Genomic DNA, 25,718 nt, shown 5'->3' with positions numbered 1-25,718 from the left:
GTCACACTGTTGGAGGAGTGGGTGTTCCAGCTGTGAGCCCACAGTAATTATCTGTTGTTGTTTTTTCTAGTGCCAAGGTCAGGTATTGAAAGCGACCATTAACACTGGGTGTCTACAAAATCTCATCTCCAAGAGCTGTTTAAACCAGCTGGGGTAAGTCTTTGCACAGTAGAAAAGGAGGGGTGGCTACAAGAAAACCTATGACAAGAATGTAGGCACTTTTTATTCCCAGTCCCAGTGATAATTACTAGCAGCTTTGCATGTGCACATGGCTGTTTAGGAGAAGATGCAGAGGGTGGGCTACAGGGCAAGGCATAAGGAGAACTGGCAAAGTTGTGTGCAGACCCCAGACTAGGAGGCAGAGCTATGTCATTCTCTCTGTGTGTACTGCAGGGCAAAGCCTCAGCTTTGGTTAGCCTTAGTGGTGAGGAGCCCAAATGGACAGTGTTTTACAGTTTTGCTTGTGGAATCTGCCTCCAAGCATGCCATATGAAAGAGATTCCTTCTCTTGTGGGCCTGTTCCCAATGAGACCAAGAAGTACTGCCGTCAGTGAGAAGTCCTGTTTTTCCTCCTCTTCCTCCACTCGAGGCAATAACACCTCTTGTGTCCCACAGGCTGGAAGAAGTGTCTGCCATGGACTGTGGAGATCTCTCTCTTCCCATCCCCAGCGTTGTTGGCCGAGTAGAACATATGGAGTTGCAATTTGGCCAGGAGACAGTGCTGTGCTCAGCACTGGTTGTAGGTGAGAGTGCTGGCCCCTCCTCCCCCCAATTTTCCTGTGTCCCTCTTTCCCTGCCAAGGGCATTTAAAAGGATCTCTGGGAAAAACATAATGCGGTGGGAGGTTCGTGACATGGTCACCTCCATTGCTGGCCAAGATCATTATGTGCAGTGAATACCCTTAATGTAACCAAAGGCAAAGGGCATAGGAAGACTACAGAAAAGACAGAAGATACTGAAAGTGGGGAGAAGTGAGGTGCTTTTTGGTCTTAACACAGGATGTGGAAAATTCTAATTTCCTTCTAAAATTGACCTTTCTTAAAATTATCCAGACTGTTTGGTTAGTCCTCTAGTGCCCTATATTCTTCTATTGAATGGGCACTTGTGTCTTTGGCTGGATGAAAGTAATCAGAGAAACTGACAGAGGGTACAGCTCATTCCCCAGAGTGTTTCTCTGTGTACTCATCTGCCTCTGCTGCAGGGAGCACTCTGGAAGGCTCTGGTAGCCCCAGAGTAATGAGTCTCCCTTGGTGTCCTGAGGCAGGACCCTTTAAAGAAAGGAGCCATAGGAGACAAGGCCAAGTCAGCAGGCACTGGAGTACACCCAGAAAACAGCAGAAAGGCTGCATGTTCTGCATTCACATCAAACTATGCATATGCTGAAAACAAATTAGTTGTATTTTTTCCCCTGTTCTTTCTCTCTATTAGTCTTCCAGCTTTACCCTCTTGCCTTTATCTGTCTCATCTTTGATTATTACTATTCATCTTCCAAGGCCTCTCCTGCTCCCTCTTTTCATGTCCATTTCCCCACTTTCCTAGTCATCTAGAAAGAGCTTCCTCCTCTTCCACAGTCCAGTTCAATCTTCTTCCCTGGTTTCCCCTCTACTTGTTCTTGCCCTGCATGGGGAGACTGTATTAGTACCAGCACAGGAGAATTTAGCCCAGTTGCACCTATCTGTTTTGCTGGGATATAGAAATGGCTGCCTGGAAGGAGCAGAACTGCTACATCTGTGCCTTACATCTCCCTGTGCGCACAGTGCTTTTGCTTATGTGGTTATAAATAAATTATAAAATACAGCCACTGGTTATAGGGTAAGCAGGCATCCAGGAGACTTGGGAAGTGTTAATGATGTTACTGGTGGCTGCTGAACCCTGCAGGGTCCAGGACCTGTGTATTCCTCCTTCCCTGCCACTGCAGTTGAAATGGATGACTCTAAGACCCAGAAGGTCGCTCCTGCCCATTCCACTGCATGTTCTTAATGGCAGGTTCAGACAGTAGCAAGGCTGAACATATATTCCAGAGGCACACAAAGAGAGGACACAGACAAGCCAGCCACACAGATTACCACACAGAACAGTGCCTTTACCAGCAGTCACATAAACACCAGCACAGATAGCCCAGTCCTGGTCCTCATCTCTGGCTGGACAGGACTGAAGTTCATTAGCAGGAGATTACACATCCTCAGTCTCTAGATTCACAAGCACATTCATATTCACAGAGTCTTCAGACAACAGCACAGCTTCTAGGTCTGCCTTATATCCATGCCTGGACTCTGGGCCCCTTACCCAGCCACTGACCCAGACCTCAAGTCTTTCCAGATGCGGGCTTTCTTCTACTAACTGGCTAGACCAGATTGAAGTTGGCTAGCTATGTATACAAAACCACAAGCATACAGGATTAAATTCATTGGGGAAATATAAACATACCTAAATCTTTCTAGTTAGTGGTATATAGACCTCTTACAACATATGCTCTGTACTCTTCAGTTACTGGCTGATAAACCTAAGGCCCCTGTTGACCCTGGTCAGAGCTGGCACCCAGAGCTCTCTTGCATGCTGATGTCTCCAGTTGCTGGCACCTAGACCTACAAGCTCTGTGACCCATAGTCATTCTCCAGTTACCGGAACTTAGACCTTGCAGTCCCTCCAGTTATTGGCACCCAGCTGTGTGAGCCCAATGGCCTGTGCTCCCTTCCCCAGTTACAGGCAACCAGACTCCTCTTGCACACTGGTCTCTCTACTTGCTGGCACCTGTGAGCTATGTCCCCTTCTCCAGTTGCTCACACAGACCTATGAGCCCTATGGCCTGTGGTCCTTTCAGTTACTGGCACCTCTCTTGCATGCCAGTCCCTCTGGTTGCTGACATCTAGAGCTATTTGCCCTGTAACCCATGGCATCTTCTACACTTGCTGAGAATTAAGGCTTGCAGCAGTCACATGTAGGATAAAGAGGTTACACAGAAAAAAAATTACTTAACAAAATTATTTAATAAGAAGATCGGGTAGATTGTGGCCATCAGGTGCAGGGTTCAGTCAGACAAGTGAACTGACCAACAGCCTGCTTACATGTGACTGGCCCCCTTATCCCCCCCTCCACTCCGTTATTCCATGCTTGTTCTTCCTTGATCCACCCTGCTGCTTGCCTTCTCCTGCCTTTGGCCCTTCCCCTACACAGCCCATAGTACATTTTACATGATTCCACAAAGCCCTTCTGATATCTCATAGTAAGCTTCAAACAATCCCACAAACCCCCTCAAATGTCTCATAATAGTCCTGAAAATCATGGTGTCCTTCTCTTATCAGCTACAAAGTTCATTTTGACCTTCTTCAGGGCTGTGCCTAAATAGCTCCTTCAGTGGCTCATTAGCCAGTGGCAGAAGAGTGCTGGTCTTTGTTATTGACACTGTTACTATCTGCTTGTTAATGCTTGTGTGTTTAATTCATCACTTTCCTTGTTATTTGTTATTTACTTTATACTGAATAGACCATAACCATATAACTTTATGAACCAGATGCTCTCATATTCCACATCCTCTTACAGGAGAGACACACTTTCTTTAGAAGGTCAGTATATATAGTCTTGAGCCTGATCAGTCTCTTCTCTCTTCTCAGATGATGAAATGCTGGATTTTTGCATTGGTCTTCAGACTCTGTTGTCTCTCAAGGTAAGGAAAAACTTCTTGCTTACTGTAGGGCTCCTCTCAACAAGATCTCCAAGATTTGGTTGCTGGAAGCATCAGAAATACTTACAGCCATGTCTTCCAGGGTGCCGCTTGTAATGCTTGTTGCACAGCTGCCTGGCTGTATGGAGTATGCTCTGAGTCACTGATTACTTTCAAGTCCTTCTTAAAGGTTTTAAGAAAGGAATCACCTAATAGGATACTATCACGTCTCCCATTCTTTGTATTCCTGACCATACAAGTTGCAAAGAGGAAAAGGAAACTGAAAAGGAGACTACAAAAGGCAAGGCACATGGTTATATCTGTGTTGCCTTTTGAAGGCAGCTGTGAACAAGATGTGCCCTTGCTTTGAGCCAAATGAAGCTGTGTGACATTCAGTGCCCAACACTAGCCAGACATGGGTGGAACGATTCCTCTCCTTTTGTCAGCTCAGCTCAGGGTTAGTGCTGCACTGAGCCTGGCTCCTAGGTGGCTCAGAATATGGCTGCAGCAAGCTTGCTCTTGCCTGTCAAATATTTGTGGCTCAGAAAGCATTGGGCTGAATGGCTGACTGATGTGAGGACATGACTTGGAGTCACAGGAAGAAGGGAGGAGAATGGCCCTATGAAGGGTTTGGGGAGGAATCCATTGAAAGGAATAGGAGCAAGGAGGCAGCATGGGGAGACAGGGAGGGGAACTGTAAGGTCTTTACAAACCCAAAGTGGGGTTGTTTGATTGTTATATGTTTTCCCCAGCCATAGACATAACGAGATTTGCTATCTAAAATGTTCACCAAGTAACTGGCTCTCCCTTTTTTAGTGTTGCATTGACTTGGAGGAAGGAGTCTTGAGATTTAAAGCACTGAGTCAAGAGCTGCCTTTTCTACATGCCTCTGAAGAGCCTGGCCAGTGACTGGCTGCATTCCCCAACTCTGGGGCTGAGGAGACTTGTTGCCATGAGAGAGAGATGAGGGTGAGGCTCACATGCCCCTAACCTTGCTGAGTTCTAGGCTGAGGCATTCACTGGGGAGTGAGATAAAGGCAAATGGGTGCTGGAAGCTGTTGTTGCTGGGAGTGCCTCACCTTGAGAGCTATCCCTCCTTTCAGTGGACCCTCTTGCTTGTCCCCCTGTGCCGAATGGGCATTTTGTTCTTGTTTTTCTATCTGTCTGAGTCACTCCAATTTCTGCTTCTGTACTAAATTCACTCTATCCTTTTAATGACTTATTTTTACGATACTCTCTGTTCATGAGACAAGACAGTCTCTCTGACAATCTCCAGTTGTTCTGTGGACAGGAGGACAGCACTTTCTCCAAAAGCCTCCAAAGATTGCCATGAATGTTTCCCTTCTCTGCCTCAATGTAAGCTGACTCCACTCCCTTTCCTTTGTGGGACAGGCTCTGTGGTGAGTCACCTCACCTATACTCTGGGAAGTTGGATTTTGTCACTTTTTGCTGGCTCAGAGAAGAAAAGTATTTTCTTGGAAAAACCTTGCAGCAAGAACACTTCTAGACTTCGTAATTCTAATAAACATTTGCAGAAATGCTGAGCGTAGATGCCTAGAGTATAGCGGACACTCACAGGGGCTTGGGCTTTGCCACTGCATCCTTGTCCACTAAACTATATTATATGAATGGCAATGCTTATCATCTCTTGGCATTATACGCAGTAACCAGACTTGCACACCCTGTTCTTCTGACCAGGCCTCTCCTCTCTGCACTCCAGCTGCTAGAGCTACCTTCCTATCACCTCTGCTGCATCATGAGAGATCCTGCCACTCAGTTTAAATGCTGTAATGAATTACAGCACCCAGAGTCTTCTGCTCTGCCAGCTGCTTTCTTTCAACTTGAAATCTAGTGGTTGGACACAGATACATCATCAGCCTCAAATCCCAGCATCTCACAGCCCAACTTTGCTACTCTGCATGAAACAAGAACTAGACTTCCTTCCAGTATCAGCTCAGGTCAGAGAACTGTGAAGTCATCTGGGATGTCCAGGGTGATGATTAAGGCACTTAATTGTTGGGGGTTTAAATTTTTTTTTTTTTAAATTATTTTTTAACAGAGCATAGCTGTATGATAAATACATAGTCTATTCTTTACTAGCTCTGGGAAAGATGCACCAGATCAGGGCTTGTTCCATGCCTCATGACTATTGATTCACTATCCAAACTCTGCACAAAGTCCCTTTGTCCACCCTTGGAATGTCATGACATACCCATTTTGCCTATCTTCCTGGATTAAACACCACTGGCTCTCTTCCTTTTTTTATCAAACCACTCATTGTTTCTGTTTTTCTTCTCAAAGAACTTGTGTATGCATTTTTTGCTTTTTTCTGTCAGTTCTTTCCTAAATCAGAGGCTGTATTCTGTGTATTCTGTGGTTTAACACATGCTAAGGACAGCAGAGTGTACAACCTGGCTGATACGATTTGTGATGCACTTACCAGTGTTAGTTGGTGTGACTGCCATTTGCTCCTCCTATAGTCTCATCAGGCTAGAGACTTTTATTGTTAGTCATATCCAGCAGTTTCTGATCTGTTCCTTGGCTTCTTTGCCATTCTTCTTGTGCATCTGATTATTTCTGGCTACATGAACTGCTTTCCATGAATCTCCTGAATGCCACCAACAGTCCTCTCATTTAGGTCAGGACCCATGTCTACTTGATGACCCTGTCTTCCAAAGTACCAGTAATTCCTCCTGGATTTGTATCACTTGCATATCTGACTGGGTTCTCAAACCCAGGGGTCTTTAATGACAGTTCAGATTTATACTAAATCTGGGTGCACTCTGCTGAAAAAACCTTGTTAGCAACAGATGAAACACCTGTTCCTATGTGCAGCAACTTGCTTAGCTTCCAAATGTCGTTGCCCTCTAAAAATGGCATGTGGAACATCAGCAAATAATATGCTAAACCTGACAGATACCATGGCTATTACCTCTCTTATTATTCATCCACTTTTATAACCTATTAAAAAAACAAACAGAACCCTAAACTCAAACCCTCAACATTAAAGCTAACTCTAGCCATAACCCAAACCCTAAACCCTAACCCTAGATGCGACCATAAATCTAACTCCTTAAAGTAACCCTAACCCAAAATCCTAAACTTAACCCCAAAAAATCCCTAACCCTAGCCCCCAACCCTAACCTCTAACCCCTAACACAAACTCTATCCTTAAACCTAACCCTGACCCTAACCCCTAGTCCTAACCCCTAACCCTGAAAGTTAACATAATCACCTAATTTTAACCCCCTAACCCCCAAACTCTAACCTTGTAGGCATAACCCTAAACTCAAATCCTAAACCTAAGGATAACTCTAAATCCTAACCCTAAACCCAAGCACTAACCTTAACCATAACCCTAACCCCATACCTAAAATAAACATCTAACCCTGCCCCTAAGCCTAACCTGTAAACACTAACCCTAACACCTAGCCCTAAACGCTAACCCTAAACACTTACTCTGATGCTAAATTTTAACCCCTAACCATAACCGTTAAGCCTAACACTAACCCCCTTAATCTTAACCCTAAACCTACTCCCCTAGCCCTAACCCCAAACCCCCTAATCATAACCCTATCTCAAACCCTTAAACCTAAACCTATCCCCTAACCCCTAATCATATCCCTCACCCCTAACCCTTGATGTAACCCATAAACCTAAGCCCTAACCCCAACCCTAAACCCAAACATAAAAACTAACAAACCTAACCGTAACACTAAACATTAATGTTAATCCTGAACCCTAGCACTGGCCATAACCACAAATCCTAACCCCTGGCCTAACCGAACTCTAAATCTAACCACCTAACTCTAAGCCACTTATTCTAACCCACTAAACCTAATTCCAAAAGTGAACCCTAATCCTAAACCTAATGCTAAATCTAATTCCTAATACTAAACCCTAACATTAACCCCTAAACTGAACATTAACCCTACCCCTAACTATAACCCTATCCCCTAAGCCAAAAGCCTAACCCTAAGCTGCTAAATCTAAGACCCTAACCCTAACCTCAAAACTAACCCTAGTCCTAAAACTAACACTAATTCCTAACCCTGACATTATCCCTAACCCCTAATCCTAACCCTACCTCTAAATCCTTACCCCAACAGCCCTAACCCTAAACCTTACGCTATCCCATACCCAACCCTCTCTCTTACCCCTAACCCTAACATTCCAGAGTCTCTGTCGGCCTTTTTAGGTGCCACAAGGGGCCCTACTTCCCTCCAGAGTACCCCAGGGCTTTTGCTGGCCTTTGCTGCCTTCCAGAGTGTCTGACAGCTTTTGCCAGGCTTTTCTGGTGCCTACAAGTGGCTGCCAAGGGAAAGCGAGGGCTACTAACAGCTTTCAGTCCTGGCCATTTCTGTGTGGGACCCCTAGGTGGTGGGTGTGCATTTTGGAGCTGAGCTCTGGTGAGGGTGTAGGTGAGGGTTACATGGTAGAGCAAGCGCAGAGCCCCAGCATTGGTGGGGCTGTAAAGAGTCTGCCAAGGGAGGAGGAGGACCACCAACAGCTTTCAGTCCTAGCCACTTCTGTGTGACAGCCATGCCTGGAGGATGTCCATTTTAGAGCTGGACTCTGGCTACGGTGAGGGTGTAGGTGAGTAGGCAGTCTTCCCAAACTCAGACTGAAGCCAACAGGATTCTTTCCAATGATTTAAAGGGTGCTGGATGGGATCCTACAGAAAATTGGCACAACTTTGAACTGACATTTCTATTTTAACTAGTGCCTGCCATTTACAGCCCTGCAGATAATTGTGCACTAGCTGCTGTTAGAACGCACCAGGTGCTGTTCTTACATGTCAGTCTTAGAATAACTGCTTTTGCCCGACTTCAGAACATCCTCCAGTCCTGAAGCCTTTCTGTGATTCACATGCCTCATTTCTCAAATCACCAATAGTTCAGGTTCCTGTGCAAATTAATATGCTACAGAAGGTGAAAATCACCAGCTCAATCTGTCCTTCTCTGCATAATGAATCTTTCTTTGCACGCTCCTTACATTCCCCCAAGCAAATAATTCATTCTTCCACACTGGTAAGTGACAAATTGGCTTCTTCCAAAAGGAATTCTTGCCTTCTTAGATAATCCTTTTAACACTCCCCTGTACCCTGGTTGCTAATACTCTCTCACATTGTGCCACTATCTTGACAGCCTTTCCTCTTTGTTCATGTAGACTGAGCCACTTGTCAGCCACAGAGAGGATGTTTCCAAGCAAGCGCTATATTACTGTGTGAGAGCTCTTCTTTTCAGCTGTGAAATTAGCTCCAGAGCAGAAGACACAATTTTCACCTTCCTCCTGTCCATGTCAGTTGAACATGTAGGTCCACACAGCAAAGGTCTCTTCCACCCAGACACTGAGGAAGCTGTTGCCAGCAGTTATCCTGGTATGTCCCCATCAAGCTTTGCTGCAGGCAGAGCTTATAGGAGAAAACATTTGCAGATTAAATGAGAACTGCAGGTCATAACACCATGGTTGACAACTCACTTCAACTCCTTCCCTAAATCACAGTCATACATACAGTGTTAGTACCTGGTTTCCCCTTCATCAAACCCAACTCCCGGTGGACTTCCATCTCCCAAAGTTGCCTGGCATTAAATGACATGCTGTTACTGACCCTAACACATGTATTCTGAATTCTTGCCCAAACTGGCATTTTCTCCAAAAACCAGCACTTTTATGTCATTACATGGGAATCCCAGCTTTCATTGTGAAAGACAGAAATATTAGCTTTAAAAGATGTGATTACAAAACAGGACTTGCAACATCTCAAAGAAGCAAACAACCCTATCTACTAACATGGTAATTTTCAAGTCTTCCTATGTTAGGGACCCCAGTAAGTAATTTTTAAAAGGGTTGGCAAAGCTGAAGACTGTCTCAATTGTAGTTTCTTTTGGAAAAGCCTATTACACAGATCTGCTTCCCTACCTGCAATTCCAGTCTTCTCTATTGCTTTTGGGGGACACTAGAAAGGAAGGAGTTATCTAAAGGTCTTTTCCACTGGATATCAAAAAATGCTAATGCTTTCACATGGAAAGTAGAAATTCAGTGAAAACTTCCACATCAGAGCATGGCAAAGGCACATCCTGTATGTGTCCAACACTCGTGATGAGGCCCATCCCTTCAATACAGACAATGGAATGTCGTTATTTTAGGGATAATATCTCTGAACTGCATTGGTAGTAGCTCCTACTAGGGCTACTTTCCAGTAGAGCAGACACGGCAGTTGTGAAACAGTCTGCAGGGAAGTGTCTATCACAGCAAGTCCCTGGAAGAGAGAAGCAAGGGCTACATGGTAGGTGTAAGATACATATGGCTGAACCTGCCTGCTGATGGGGAGATGGACTTCTGAGGCCCCTTCTAAGGCCTGCGTGCAAGAGGTAAACCTGAGAACATGCACTCTGCCAAAGCCATAACCAGGAGCTTGGAGTCACTTGGTTTTGAATGCAATAGGAGTTCCGGCCATCCATATTCCCAGAGGCCTGCTCTTTCTTTCACTACTAGCTGGTGAGTTATGGAACTGAAGACTGCTGAGCCACCTACATGTTTTCAGTCAGTCCTCTTTTCAAGAGACTCCACTGGCAAATGCCAGGATATACCTGAAGAGTTATACAAAAATAAGTGCAATCAGCAAAGAGATCATAAAAATGAGAGCAAGGACAGCCAGCGGGTTTATTATGTCTCAGGAAAATAGAATAACCCCTTCCCTTTATTTTCTTGCTAGTAAATTGTCACAACCAAAGCCATGAATCATTTACCTGCAAATGCCCTCAGTGTCTGTAAATGCTGTTAGACTCCTCACATTCTATGCGCTGGCACTGGGACATACAACTGTCTTACAAATCCTGCCCTGTCAAAAAACTTCCTGGCATCAGTGGATATGCCAATCTGCTACTGAGTAGGATGCAGCAAACAACATTTTCTGCTGTGTGGGAAGAAACAACTTCTAATTCCAACTCTGTGACTTGTGTTGGCTGGCAAGGACAAACAGGCAATGAGTTACAATGAAAGTACAACTCCTCTATCAGTCCAGAGACAGCCTACATGGCTCCTTCTCTAAGCAGATGTATACTTCACAAAAAATTGCCAGTGGCAGTAGCCTGAAGCATTTACTGTAGCCAGTCTACTAACTGTCACTTTGGAGTTTAGGGCATGAAAAAAAGTCATCCTTTGACGAAGGAACAGTACAGAAGTTCCATTTAATTCTTCTGCAGACATTTTCCTTTATGCACAAGGGGTACAGGAGCAAAATGCATCTGCAAGTTATTATATGCTGAAAGCAACATAAAACTGTCAGGGAAAACCTCAAACATTAATATTTTTCCTCTCAAATGGTTTTAAGAGCTGAAGAGTTTTGGGGAACAGATGATCTGTAGCATCTGTATCTTCTCACTTCTGCTTTCCACAATGCAGCACGCCTGGGTTTACACAGCAATGTTATCCTCAGGCTAATAAGAGAAGAGAGCTAGGTTGCACAGGTTGACCTGTCTAACATTTGCATGGGTTTTGCCCCATTTTCTTTTAATGATGGTTCTTATGAAAATGTCATATCTCCCCCATTAACCCTTTCCTGTTTCTTCTCAACAATTAGCAGGCCAACAGTGGATCAATTTGACCTTTCTTCCTTGGCAATTATTTGACCTGTACAGCAAAGGTGGTTGCCATAAAAGTTTCAGTCATACAACCATTTGTATCCCTCTTGCGCTTGTGTTGCTAATAAAGGTTTATATTTGGCATGGACAGACAGCATTGAGTTGTTTACACTCCTAACAGAGAACAATCCTGTTTTCCTGTTACGCCTTAAGAAGGAAATACACTATAACAACACTGCAATAGCCTGTAAGACCCAGCTACCAGATTAGGTCAGCCTGGCCCAACTCTCAGGCAAATAAAATGCTTCAGGCAATTGCAGCAGGAGCCTCTGTAGTTCCAGCAGTGGAACTCCACTTCTGTGGAGAACACCTGCCCCAAAGCCAAACAATGTTGCGTAGGGCCATAAGTCATGGTAGGGCTCCATTTGTTTTTGTCAAAGTACACACAGAAGAGCAAGCACATCATTCGTGCAGCAGTATGCATGCAAGGTTGTGCGAGCCATGACTGAAAATTCAGGTATTACTATTTTCTGTTGCTCATAACCATCCTGTTTCTGTCCCCCAGTGGGGGAGAGAGAATCCACAGAATTGGGAGGGGGCAGGGGGGAGCAGGACAAGAAGTAGAGGAAGAACAACATATGCCAAGACACAGGCCTGTTCAGGGACATTCGTACAATGTCATTTCTGTTGTATGCTTCTGGAAACTGCTCTGTAGAGTCCCGCTCCACTGTGGTCCCTCTTTGTGTCAGTTCCACTCATTTTGAAGTGGAAAATTAAAATCAGGTAGCAACAGGGCTAGGCAGAAAGTACCCCAGAATACAGTGAAACCAAACTGTTCACCCCACCTGTAGGGATATTTGATTCTCCCTAACTCAGCTGGGGCCCAAGATGAAGAGGTTAGAGTAGCAACTGCTACTACTTCACCTGAAGAGAGAAAAGGGAGAATCCTTAATTGTTCTGGTCATCAGAAAGAGCAACTTCAGGTTTTGGGAAACAGAAACCTTTAAGTAGCAAGAACCAATATACTGTGATCTAGTTAAGAGCCCCAACAAGATTAATCCTCATTAGGAAAGGACTATGAGACTGATTCCTTGGGCTGTCATCACACTGACTACTCCTCTGCCAGCAGTGGTGATTGCCCACTGGGATGTGTGGCTGTACATCTCAGCACCATGAGAGCTGACAATTTCTTGAGGTTACAGGCCAGAGCTGACAAGCTTCAAGACAACTCTTTGCTTTAGCCCATCAGTAGATGGTCCCTACACTATCAGCTCTCCATAGCTGGCAAACTCAAGCCCTGCTGGTCTGAACACCACTGTTACTAAAGCACTATTATGACGTGAGAGCTCCTGCCTGAAGGGTCCAGTTGTACACAAGCACTTAGTATGACAGGGGAACATTTTAAAATGCTTCTCAGTGAGGTCATTAAAATGGAGAGAAACTTCCACTGTAGTTACAGAGCCAAGAAGACACAGCAGTCTGAAAAGCATGCTAGCTGGTACAGAGCAGGTTGTATACTTTCACTGCTCCATGCTTCAACTTTCACAGCTATCAAACACAGAGGAAAGAACCTGTCCTCTATAAAGCTTATATAAATCTACAGATAGAAATTACAAAGAAACTAGGGCTTATTATGTAAGAGATCCTGCTCTTCTACCACATAGCGCTACTTCAATAACAGTCCTTTTGACCCAAGGGCAAGACACTCCTTTCCTCTACACAAAGTTCCTTTTCCCAGTCAGGGCTGCCCTTAGATGTTCTGGAGAGTATAGAACAGCATGTTTTCAACAGCCTGCAGGATCTTTAAATGTCACCACTTGCTAAAGACAGATCACTGAATTATATTTGCTCTGACTCAGGCTGCCAGAAGGGTGAAGGGACAGCTCCATCCATTATGCACGTCCAATAAAACACCACAAGTGAAGGATCATAGATGCAAAACAGCAGGTGAGCCTGCTGCTCCTATCCTAATAAGCTGAGTTAGGCAAGGGGCAAGCTGAGACGGGGAAAAGCAGAACACCGCAGCATGTGGAAAGGTTCCTGCCTCAGCCTTCGCATATGAGCAGTCTGGGTGAGCAATGGCCTTTTCCAGACTCCGCATACCAGCAAATGGAACATCACCTCCAGTCCACCTCTTTCAGTTTTGCAGGACTCAAAATAGCATGACACTCTCCATAACAAGAGGGAAGCATGGCATTTCCACTGCTTATTATGGAATGGCCAAGCTCCCACAGCACCACAGATCCATGGTTAAGACAGATTCCTCTTATTGCCCCATTCACAGCTGCTCTGCTAAGCCGCAGCCATCTCTGGGATCACCCTGCCCAAGGAGACAAACAGTGCGTCTTGCTGGAGCCGTTACCTCTCAACACCTTATTAGTTTAAGTTGTGGTTCTTCTCACACATGGCTCCAGCTCCTCAGAACAGAAGGTGGTTTGTGAGAAACTGCTTGGTAGAGGAGCAACAGCAGAGCAAAAGCAAATAATGCCTGGGTATACTTTAAAAAACACAGCTAAATGGGAAAGAAGGCCCTTGACTGCTCCCTAACTCAGTTCCTCCATCTGCAGCTCCTGCACTGTGATCCTGGTAAGTAATCATTAGAGCAGTTGTAAGAATAGGCCAAAACAGAGACTGAGTTCAGCTGTTCTCTTCATCTATGTCCTCAGTGCTCCTTCAAGTCACCTGTGAAGCACTTTAGCTAGCAGAGAACATGGAAACTGGCAATAGAGGGTCAATGAGCAGGACCCTAGACTCTTGCTGTTCTGGTAGCTTCCTCAGCTAAAAGCAAATCAATCCACCACCTTCAACTCAAGCCTACAGCCAAGCACATCCCTCCACAGAACACAGCCTGTACCCAGCCCTTCTTTCCCTTTTCTGTCTGGAAGCTTTGACAGAGATGGAAGAACAGTCTCATCTTCATTCGATGCCTGATTCCAGTCAGAGAAGAGATTAAAGATATCAGCCTCCATTTGACTTGTTAACATGGATCCTGGATGACACTGTAGTGGGCAGGGTTGTCTGTTCCAGCAGGGTCCTGACACTGTGAGGGGCTGCTCTGCTGCTGTGTCTCAGGAAAATAAAGTGTTTTGTGAATCAGATCTTTGACAGCAGAAACGTCACCTCGTTCTACAGAAAAGAGAGAAAGACAGTTGTTAGGGATTCTCAAGACAGTATAAAAGCCCCTCTTCCTCAAGAAGTACCTGGAACTCTAGTTCCCAGCACACAATGTGCCAGCAGCCCTTACTCTCTTTTCCTGTACATCCTTCACCCTTTGCACTCACCCACACCCAGCTGCTGCAGGAGACTTCCAAACTCTGGGTCACAATCCAGGATTTTCAATAGGTTGGTGGACTCCATTCTCTCCAGTTGAACATCCCAGTAGACGTAGATCTTCTGATTGAAGCTGACATAAACCAGGCAGGGACTGTTCCTTCCTCCTTTGCATGCATAAAGGCCTGCAGAAAGCAAAAAAGTGTGGAGATCTTAATACTTCCAAAAGGACAGAGAAAGCAAATAGGTAACTTCTCATGATGAGATACCAAAGATGTTAGCAGAAAGCAGTGAGCACCTGGGATGAAAGCCACAGGTACTTGTGTATGTGAAGTCCCTTTGAGACAATCCCAGAAAGTGTCTCTAAACTGTTATTAATGCATGGAGCTTGGGGATTTGCAAGCTGCTTCTTGCAGGTCAGAAAGGGGACTGAGCAAAGCCAAGGCTCAGGCTGGTTCTGTGAGGCTCATTATTTCCAACTGAGAACAGCTTAGAAGTCTGCAAATTAAAAAAACAGTGGGGAAGACAAGAGACCACTGTAGCAGCTCCCAAAAAGAACAGGAAAAAAAACCCCAAAATTACAGACAAACCTCAGCAGCACCTCTTCTAACCCCTACTTTTCCCAGATGCCACCAGAGGAAAGACTAGCTGGGCCTTCTGCAGTATTCACATGGAGAAACAATTCCCTAGTGGAGATGGACACAGGATTCCAGGTATCCTAGATGGGAGTAGTAGCTTTGAGGGAGAAATGCTGTGAGGGTTGTCTTTGCAGTCAGGCTTCCCACCTGCACAGAATGCACTGACGTTTTCATCTGCTTGAAATCTGGCAACAGTCCGGTTGTGGTCAATGATGTAAGTCTGACCATCCCATGCACAGGCAATCACCTCCTCGCGCCCATTGCCCTGCAGGAACCGTAAGATCATATATTAGCATGGATATCAACTATTTCCAAAGGCAGTCAAGAATCTTTCCTGCCTGTTCAGAGACAGAACACTAACATCTGAATAAGATGTCACTTTTGGATATCTTGTCCAGACATTTTGCATTTTTCCAGTCTTTTTGCACTTGGAGACCGCTTCTCTATCATAATCCTTACATATCACAAGAGCTTGTAGACAATCAGGGTAATAGCAGTGTGCAACACAATTCAACTTTGCAATAACACAAAAGAGCAGCTGGGAGATGAAAAAGTTCATAGCAGGATGCTAGGCTTACTAGGGTAAACAGCTCAACCTCTTGCAAGTGAACAGACTGACATGAGTGCAGAATGTGCTGGTACAGTCAGCATTCTGTGTGCCATCCTGTGATAATCCAAGCCTTTTCCAGCTGAGTCATACTCCCTCCGCCCTTCCTAAATTCATATACATAAAGCCATGTTGAGTTTTTGTCTTCATCCCTCCCAGCCCTATTCACAGACACTCACAGTAACATCCAGCTTTTCCAGAGCAAAGAGCTGGTGATCAACCTGCACAGACCAGAGCAGTTTGTCTGCTCCCTCCATGAGTTTCAATGTCCCTGAAGGGGAAAAAAAAAAAAAAAGAAAAAGAAAAAGAAAAAAGATTGTCTTGAAAATTCTTGAAAATTTTAAAAGGGCACAAGATGTTTGCCAACACTGGGCCCTGCACAATCCTACACTTAGGGTCTGCAGGCAGAGGGCTGGGCCGATGGTACAGGCTGTGGTTGATAACATAACAGTCTCAGTTCTGGGAAGGACAGCAGTCCATTATCTAGCAATTAGTGACTGGAAACAGAGAGGAAAAATGGCAGCAGCCCTGCTAATTGTGTTGTGCTCTAAGACAAGAGGAAAACTGCCCAAAACAGGCTCCCAAAGTACAGTACATCGACAGATCTCACATGAGACAGTGAATAAACTAGAAGCTGCTCACCATGTCCCACAGATCATGTGATCTCAAGACAGCATGTTGACAGGTATCAGCTGAGAGCTGGCTGGCTAATAGCATGAACATGGCCTCTTGACTGCTAAAACCATACTGGACACTTACCTCACACACCATTTTTCTATCATCCAGAGATACTGTGATAGTACTGCGGGGAGGGGATGGCTGTGAGAGAGTAGAACATAAACATGAATCTATCCTCACAGTGCCCTCCAGCCTCAGTAAGGCTCATGAGTGAACCATAGTGAGGCAGAAAGTCTTGCCAGATGCTTCAGCGTTCAGGCCCAAAGAATAATCAGAAATTCCCTAACAGGACATCATTGGGCAGGTGGACATCTGGCCCAAAAAGGCCAGGCTGCCTCTCTGGTAAGAGAGATCATCTCCACACTATTGGTTTTTGGACAGAAACCTGGAATTCAGCTTATTACATTGTCCTGTTGAAGCCTGTCCTATCACTTCTCAGCCAGGGGCACAGCAGGAGAAGCTGGCTGGAGGCCTGTGTGAGGCCAGCTCTTCTCTACCAATATTCAAGTTCCAGCATCCATTTCCTTTACTGCTTTTGGAAACAATCCAAGTCCCTCCAAGTACAAGGACACATCTCTGTTGTGATTTAGACGTTCCTGCCTACATGAATGGCACTGTTGAACTGGCATCTCAAACAGCTCTTTGACCACTGGGTAAACAGGCAACTTAGGAGTCAGCAGATGAAAAGGTCTAGTCTCACTCTTCATCTCAAGCTTTCAATGTGCCTTTGGGCCAATGACCTAGCATCCTCATTTTCCCAGCTGCTCGCTGCAGCATGGCTTTAATACTTTTACCTCCATAGGCCATAGGACCATTTAAGTAATTAATGTTTGTAAAATGATTTGTAATCCACAGATGGATAGACTGTACCGGGGGTAGAGAAAGGCAGATATTAGTAACAGATAGAAAACACAACAGGTTTCCTGGGAGAGCAAGCCTGGTCAATACCAGACCCAATTCAGTAAGGAACAGAAAGACAGGCTCAGCTTTAATGTTTCATCACATCCTCAGATACAGGCATGTTATCAAACACCTGGTTTATGGGGGATTTGCTCACAGTGACAACTCTTACCTTGGCTCCTATCTTAGCTTTCATGCCTTCATATTTTATGCATCAGCAGAAGGTGTCTTTGAGTCAAATTCTCTTGCCTGATCCAGGAAGCATTTCTGAAGCCCAGCTCCACCCTTCTTGCAAAACCAAAAGCACAGAGCCCCTGGTTCCCTGCTTTGACAGAACTCGGCCATCCCACAGGCCTTTCTTCCAGGACAGTGGTAGGACTTACCATCCAGAGTACAGAGGGCAAAGAGACCTGAGCCACTATTCTCACTGGAACAGCCTGTAAACGCAGAATAGAATTACAGGAGTTGATGCCATTTTATGAGCATTGTCCCCTCCCTCTCCTAAAACAAAAAGATCCCAAATAAGCTGATCCATCATGCCTCCTTTTTTTGCCCAGCAGATATCTGCAGATTCTTGTAACCAAATGTACATACTTCATGCTGGCTTTTATTTGTAGGGTACTGGCATCTCATAACTCAAGAACTTTGGTTTGCACTGACATAGGCATGTCTGGCTCTGCTGGCTGCACCTACAAGTCTGTCTGTACCACATACGCACTTGCAGGCCCACGGCAGTTCCAATTTTAGTGGACTACATCACATCCTCTCCAGGCTCCAGAAATGGCAGGACCATCACAAGGGACAAAGTGAAGAACAGCTGAAGCCAAAGAAGAGTATAACAACTGTACCCTCACTGTTTCTTTCAAGGACAGGTATATGGCCTTCAGCTGTTCTGAGAAGGTGGAGGGTAAAAAAAAAAAAAAAAAGAGACATCCCACCAGAACAACAAAGCCTCAGTCACATCAGCACCTCCATGGCAGCTCCTGAATGAGTCTGTGGATATTGTGCTGCCAACTCTATTGTTTTCGCTACAGCAAAACTGCACAGAAGCAGTGATCCTCTCCCAGCAAAACACTGGTCAGATGCTAGAAAGCCCTTGCTTTATTAGCAGATTAGACATATGCCTTCATGCTCATCTACACACTCAGCCCTGGCTTTCTTGGGCTATGTTTACACAGCTGTGAACTTCCTGCAAGCAGCATCCTCTCCAAAGCATGTATGTCACAGTTGTGTGCAGGACAGCACTGACAAATGTGACCAGTTAAATCTGAAGAGGAGAATCCCCTGACCACTGGGCTGCTTCAGCCCTTCAGTACACTCTCTACCTAGCTACCAGTCAGAAGACATATGCAAGGTCAAGTTTTGGAAGTGATATCACACTTGGCAGGGGAAGACTGGAGCTGTATTCAACCATAGCTGCATTTAGTCCTTTCAACAACAACACAGGAGACCTGTAGTCTCCTGTGGTCTGCAGGAATCCAGGAAACCTCATAGTCAGGGACAAGCCAGCAGAGCCAAAAGCAAACAGGAGTTTTCCCCAGAATAACTTAATGCTGCAAACTTACCTCCACTGCCCATAGACAGCTCCAAGCTACAACATCCTGCACGCTCCCAGGACACTGACTATCCTATTTCCACAGATCATCTTAAAGTAAACAGTCAGCTGTTTGAGTGCTCTGTTGTCCCTAGCTGACATTTATCCAGACAGGCTGTGATCCAAAAGATCTGCTGTGTCTCTCTTACAAACTGGTCAGCATAGTACTCTTCAGCTGTTTCAATTTTGATGGTCCAGCATCAGTGGGCTTTTCACAACCATCTCTTCATCCCTTATTCTGCGTGCCTTCATTTTTCACAGGCACCTCTCATTAGATGCAAGGCTTTGTATGCAGTGAAACAATTGATTTCATGCTCTGTTGGCCACGTACCATCTCAGATGCTACTATGAGTAGCATCCGAGATGCTGAAAACATGACAAGCTTAGGAACTGGGGAGGAAGGGTACTCTGGGGAAGAGGTGGGGTTTCAGCAGATTTCTCATCCAGCTCTAATTACACTGGACAGCCTAAATCACTCTCAGACAGCAATGCAGGGGGTAATACTGGGACAGAGTATATGCAGCTGGATTCTAGCCAGCTGCAGACAGAATGATTTGCATTGAGAATTTTCTGCCTTCTTGTATTATGCCCACATGCTCCAAGACGGAGTGAAAGCTGCTTATTCTCCATAGGTACCAAAACAGGGTTCAGCAGCTGCACCAGGCACGGGTCAGAGCACAAAGCAGTTGCACAAGGGAAGCAGTGGCAGTGTGTTAGACAAGTCTGGACACAACAGCAGTGTGTCACGGCTGAGAGGAGCCAGCAGCTGTGGACAGTTTAGATACAACAGCTGAACAGAATACATTGGAAGGAGGCAGAGGACAATGATATAAATGAAATATGGAAGCAGCTCTGGAGGGCTTGGGACTACATAGGTGAAGAAAGAGCAGGATATGCTCAGCTGCCAGATACTGGGAATCAGATGCTGAAAGCACAAAAGCAAGAATAAAGATGAGGCTGTGAAAAGTTAGAGATGCATCTAGGGACTAAGAAGAGGGCATAAGCCGCAGCCATGCAAAAGCAAAGATCAAGGACATCAGCAGGAGCAAGGCATGGCAGCAATTCAGGATGAGTAAATGCAGGCCAGTGGAAGCTGCAGAGAAACTGATGTGCTAGGTGAAGAGTAAGAGCTAAACAGGGAAGGACAAAGGCTATAAAAAGTTCAAATGCAAACAACAGCTGTCTTTCTTTGGAAGCTGGCTAACAGAAGCAGAGTTTCCTCTGTTCTTGAAGCTGCCTCCCACTGTTATTTTTCAACCGCAGAAAATCTGATTTCATGCTGGACTGATGTATTGAAAAAAAACTTGGGGTCAACTGTTGGGCCAGAGACCCCAAGCTCCTAATCTCTCACCTCGGCCAATGCTACCAATAAGATGAGTGGAAACATTCTTGTTGTGAATCCGTCCAGATGTCTGGTGTAGAACAACATCTCGAACAGGCGCCTCGCTAGGAAAAAAGAGAGACAGACATGAGGGAAAGGTTAGGGAACCGTGTCTGGGACTGTGCCAGAACAATCTCAAGAGTGGTGTACACCAAAGCTCTACAAATCCAGAGACTGATAGAGTTTGTGCATAGGTTAGCCTTTAATGGTAAAGATCAAGGAAAAGAATGCATGCCACCCCAGGTATGGAACTCACTAATGTTTGAAAAACAAACCCATAATGAGCATCAGAAAACTGGAGATTGACAAAAAAAAATAATAAAATCAGTAAAACATGTATTCCAATCACAGAAAGAATTTTTACCATTACTGTCACATAAGCCTGGTTGCTTATCACTGAGGACGTGTCTGCCCGGTGTTGAACAGGTTGTTCTGAGCCTGGCTTCTGGCTAGCATGATACCATTCCACTAAGGTCTCCAAGATATGATGGAGACTTCCCTAGCTCCCCTCCTGCTGCAGTTTTCTAGGTCTCCCTTAAAGTCTTACAGATCACAGAAGCACCTGAATTCCCCACATGGGTCTCTCCAGCACCAAGGACAATAACCTCATCCCAATTTCTCTGGTTGTGATTTACAGCACTGGCTATCAGGGGTCTCATTAGGAAAACCTCCAATTACCTCACCTGGAAGAAATGAGTGAACAAACCCAAAGTGTGACCCTGGGCTTCAGACCAACTGGGCTTGGCCCAGCCTTTCAGTTGCTACCCTTCCCACCATTAGACAGGTCACCAGATTGCCTGCCATTCTTTCTCTGGAGATCCAGGTCACTCATTTCCCTGACTTAGCCCCCAGTACTGCCCCCCCTCAGTGAGCTGGTTTTGCCACTCTCCCTGCCCAACCTGAGGAGAAGACAGTAGGATACAAGGAAAGCAGTAGTATTCATCTTTGTGATGGGCTTAAGTCATGAGCTCCCAGCAGCACAGCAAGTCACTGAAGTAAAGACTAATGACAGCACCCCCACCTCAGACAGGTGGTATGGTGGTACTCCCTTGTGACAGGCATCTACAGCAGAATCTCATCTATCCCATGCATTAGATTCACCTGCTTGGGACAGAACTGTCTCTTCCCTCTGTTGCGGCCTGCTGTTCAGAGTCCCAGGTGCACAGCAGAATGGCATAACCGCAGCCTGGCTGAGACACCATCATTTCCGGTGAGCCATCAGGGCCTGGGTTCACAGAGAGGCTGTCCACCTATACTGGCAGAGGAAAAGTATAGTTGAACTGAGTTTTAAATGCCTTAGAAGGGTTCACTGTGCTCCTTGCACCTAAACTTGAATGTGGCAGGTCTTCTGATAGAGCTGAGCAGGAGCTGAACAAATTCAGCTAGAAGCAAAATGTCCAAGTTATACTAAAAGGTTGTTTCCCTACCAAAAGCCACTTAAGAACATACTAGTATTTTCCATTAATGCTCTCTAGTTGGGTGTGAGCAACTGACTGTTTCCCTGACCAACCCACCAGCTGCTCTGCATGTATAGGACAACCACTGGGCAAATCTCCTTTCAAGCCATCAACAAGACAATTGCTTTGTTCATATGACTGATTCTGTGCTTATTCCCTTGGGAGAGCCACCTCTTGAAGACTGTATGACAAGTTCTGGTCTGAACATCACATTTCCTTACCTGACCTTCTAGAAGCCATTTCTTCAATAGGAGCAGCTGCCCAGAGACATGGTCTGAATTGTCCGACAAGTCCTCCCAGCGGAAGGCACGTACCACCCTGTCAGTGTAACCCACCACCAACTCACACTTCCCGTCTCCATCTGCAGGGAATACAAGGAGGTAGATCGGCTACCTGAGGCTTTCATAGCCTTAGGAGCCCCAGCATTCAGAAACCACTGTGCTGGTTTCTGTCAGGTAACATCCCTGAGGATCCCAATCCTGTAATGAGAACTTGCACTTCAGGAAAATTCCTGAGGTTCTTGCTTCTCTCCTCTGTGACTTGGCTGTGGTTTGTTAGAGCATCTGTTTCAGTAAGATCGTAATTTCCTTCTGAGTCCCACACACTTCTCTCTCCCCCGCCCCACCCCATACCCACAAACTCCCTCACCAGCTTCCCAGCTCACCAATGTCACTGATCAGCATGACCTTGGTGTTGGCAGGAATGTGCTGCTTGAACACCGGCTTCTGCTCTTCTGCTGCTGCCAACTCATGGTGGCCTGAAGCATCTGGGTGTTTGGAAGTTGGAGAAGTCAGATCAAAAAGATGAAACCATCCTTCTGCACTCACCGCCACCACAAGATTCTAAGAAGGAAAAGAAAAACATTTTTATTTTTCCTCTTTTAGAGACTGGAGAAGCTGTCCCACAGCAGGGCAAGGGAAGATACAAGGGTAGATCCATCAAGATCAGTGACTGCTACAGAGAGAAGGGTTTTGGCCAGCATACAAACTACTCAGGTACAGCAGGGTCCAAGCTTCTTGTTCATCCTCGTCAGACTAGGATATCATGCTGATGTGTGCATGAAATCCCCAATGTGCGACTTTCTCAATGTTCACTTTAGCTCTGCTCCCCACTTAAGCTATGGAGCACACATAGCTATGGTATTTTGGGCAGGGCGCCTAAACTGTGACTTTTAGACTCAGTGGTCCTGGTCTAACCACCAGAAATAGCAACCTAGCAAAAGGAGTCATATTAGAACCAGTGGAATTTGCTTGGGAGACTAGACTATTTTGTGGTTCAGTCTTGTTTAGATGACCTTACATGCACACAGCCAAGTGGCAGAAGGGCCGTGGCCCACAGCAGAGACCAGCACAGAGCAGGGCAAAAGCCTCTGAAGAAAAGGAGCAACCCTCAAACCACCAAAGCCTTGTGGTGCTCACACAGATAGACATGCAAATCAGTAGTGCTTTCTGAAGACAGGATGGATTGCCTTGCTCACTAAAACCTGCATATGGCTCAGACAGATACAGGTTATATGTAAAGAGAAGAACAGTTTTAAAACAGGAGTGCTAAAAGTCTGTGAGCAAGGGCAGATCCTAGAGAGGAAGCACCTGCAACCTGTCCTCCTCCCACAGTGAGGATATGACATGACCCTAATCTCCTAAGCACCTTCCACATACCCTACAGACACAGCTGGGAACCGTTTGGCTGCTCTCACCTTTCCTTTATTGCACACATCTCCCACACCAACACATGTGAGCTGCAAGAGAAAAGAAGGCCACACATGAGTGAAGGCAACCCAGAACAGCACTTTGGGATAAGCCTCTGCCCTACCCCCTCCTCTCTCATAAACCGTCCCTTGAACTCTAAACAGCCTTTTCAAGGACAAAAAGAGGAGAGTCAGGGACAGAAACATATTCACCACACAACTGCCCAGAGACCTGGGCAAAATCCACAGTGCACAGGACCGGGGTCAAGGTGGGACAGAAGCCCAGTTCCTGTGTTTGTTCAGTACTTTGCTCATCACTTCTCATCCACAGGGCTAACTGTGGGCAAAAGCTGGGTCTTGCATAACTACATGAAAGGCATCAGAACCAATTCTGGATGCCACTCCCCTCCCGCCTACTTTTTCCTAGGTAGTGGTCAAGGACAGCTGGCTGCACATACACCAAAAGGCCCAAGCACTTAAAAATTTTGTCAAGAACTGACCATTCCTTGGCAAGATCGCACAACCCAGGGTTTGCTATCATCATTCTTGTAAACATAGAGTTTCCCGTTGGTGTCTCCCACCACTAGCTCGTTCAGCTGTACAAGAGAATTTGGTTAGTAAGAAGAAATTCACAATTACAGTAGCAGCATTCCCACCCAGCAATAATTACAGAAAACATATCTAAAAATCACTCTGTTGGAAGAAGCAGCAAAGCAAAACAAGAATCAAAGACAGACCTGAATAAACAGAAGGTCTTGGGGGAAAAAAGCCACCCTAATTCTACTCTCATGGATAGAAGAGCTGGAGAGCGGCTCCTTAGATCAACATCTTTGCTTTTCTAGCCATTGTTTCAGAGTTGCATCACTGACTGTTTTAACATCCTGTCTGCTAATCATCATCATCACCCCACCTTCCACCCTTCAATCTCGATTGACTTGATCTTTCTTGAACCAGCTGAAGATGATGATAGCAACAAGGAAAATGTAATCATCCAGAAGGAGGCTGCAAGAATGCTTACAACAGTTTTACACTGGATGTTCAATCTCAGTGATGAGAGGGTAAAGGTCTTTCAGAAAGGTCTTTAAAGAAGACTGGTAAAAATCACCAACCACCAGAGCTGACGAGCCTACTGCTATCCCATCTTCTGCATCATGCCTCTGTGTATTTAAATTGTGTGCATTTTGTAACTCCCTGCACACGTTACCCCACATAACACAACTCCTTATGGGAAAATTTGTTTCATCATCTACTGCATTGCTGTAATAAAATTTGGCTGTTAAGAAGAAAGGACAGTTTACATATATCTGGTTGAGCTAACCTTTTCCTAGTTACAGACAAATCAGACCCATCAGAAATAACCATTTGTGGGGCTGACTGCAACATTCCTGATGTACATCCATCCATCATACAGGTCTAGACAACTTGGCTCTACTCTGTCTGTGCCCCAGCAAAGCATTTCCCCACATCTCTACAAAGCCACCACCATGCCAGGAGAGCATCTGCCTTTGGGACCAACAGATAACCTCTCTGCTAGCTATACATCATCCAGGGCCCACGCCAAGAGTGCCCAGCCATGTCTAACTGGTGGAATCACTAAAAACCTTCAGTTTGCAAGGGACCGTCCTCTGGGGATTATCTGACCCAACTCCCGTGTCCCTAACATTGCTCAGGCACCCGTCAAGCTCCGAGTCCCCCCAGGGACAGCAGGCCCACCAGCTCCTCCAGGCACCTGCTCTGGTGCCACACCAACCCATCGGTGCTTCCCGCCGCCCCGGGTTAGCTTCCTCCGCTACAACCTGCGACTGTGGCCCCGACCCGCCACTGCAAGGGGGCGGTGGCTGCGGGCAGCGCCAGGCGCTCCCCAGGCCGGTCAAGCCCAGCTCCCTCACCCCGTCCCGGCTCGCCACCCAAACCGGACCCAGTACCCTGCCTGCCCCGGGCCCGCCTCAGCCCCGCGGCGGGGCCGGGCCTGTCCCAGGGCCGCTACTGCCACACCGCCCCGCCCGCCCACAGCGGCCACCCCCGCCTGCGGACCGCGTCGTTGTCGGCGTCCCCGAGGCAGATGGCGTGCGGGAAGAGGCTGCCGCCGAAGTCGAGCGCCACGCACTGCACGTAGCTGACGGACCGCATCCCGCCGCCACCACCAGGCGCAGAGGCGGAGCTCCCGCCACCGGCCACCGAGCCAGCCGCCAGGCTGAAGAGGCTGGGGGCAACGGCGGCTCCGCGGGTACAAACGGAGGCGGGGCGCGCACGCGCCCA

General features: G+C 46.1%; 2 protein-coding genes across 2 annotated transcripts in view; one reads left to right on the top strand and one right to left on the bottom strand.

Moving 5' to 3' along the window:
* NRIP2 (nuclear receptor interacting protein 2) overlaps positions 1-11,397 on the top strand; it is a 23,236-nt gene extending 11,839 nt beyond the window's left edge. Inside the window, exons 3-6 of the mRNA XM_009512086.2 lie at positions 71-153; positions 616-743; positions 3,612-3,664; positions 4,478-11,397. Coding sequence (XP_009510381.1) covers positions 71-153; positions 616-743; positions 3,612-3,664; positions 4,478-4,570 — 357 coding nt within the window. The 3' untranslated portion in view covers positions 4,571-11,397. The remainder of the gene's footprint in view (positions 1-70; positions 154-615; positions 744-3,611; positions 3,665-4,477) is intronic.
* Positions 10,304-25,718, bottom strand: ITFG2 (integrin alpha FG-GAP repeat containing 2). The gene is made up of 12 exons (XM_064463219.1): positions 25,494-25,718; positions 23,960-24,055; positions 23,469-23,510; positions 22,437-22,614; positions 21,994-22,133; positions 21,417-21,565; positions 20,286-20,380; positions 17,724-17,777; positions 15,942-16,033; positions 15,303-15,420; positions 14,529-14,702; positions 10,304-14,373 (listed from the first exon to the last, which is right to left on the bottom strand). Exons 1-12 carry the CDS (start codon positions 25,587-25,589, stop codon positions 14,225-14,227), a joined length of 1,383 nt encoding a protein of 460 aa, XP_064319289.1. The 5' UTR covers positions 25,590-25,718; the 3' UTR covers positions 10,304-14,224.

This window comes from Phalacrocorax carbo, chromosome 1 (assembly GCF_963921805.1).
Source record: "Phalacrocorax carbo chromosome 1, bPhaCar2.1, whole genome shotgun sequence".
NCBI lineage: Eukaryota > Metazoa > Chordata > Aves > Suliformes > Phalacrocoracidae > Phalacrocorax > Phalacrocorax carbo.
Note: the sequence above shows the minus strand (reverse complement) of the source record. Positions and strands in the feature narration are given on the sequence as shown.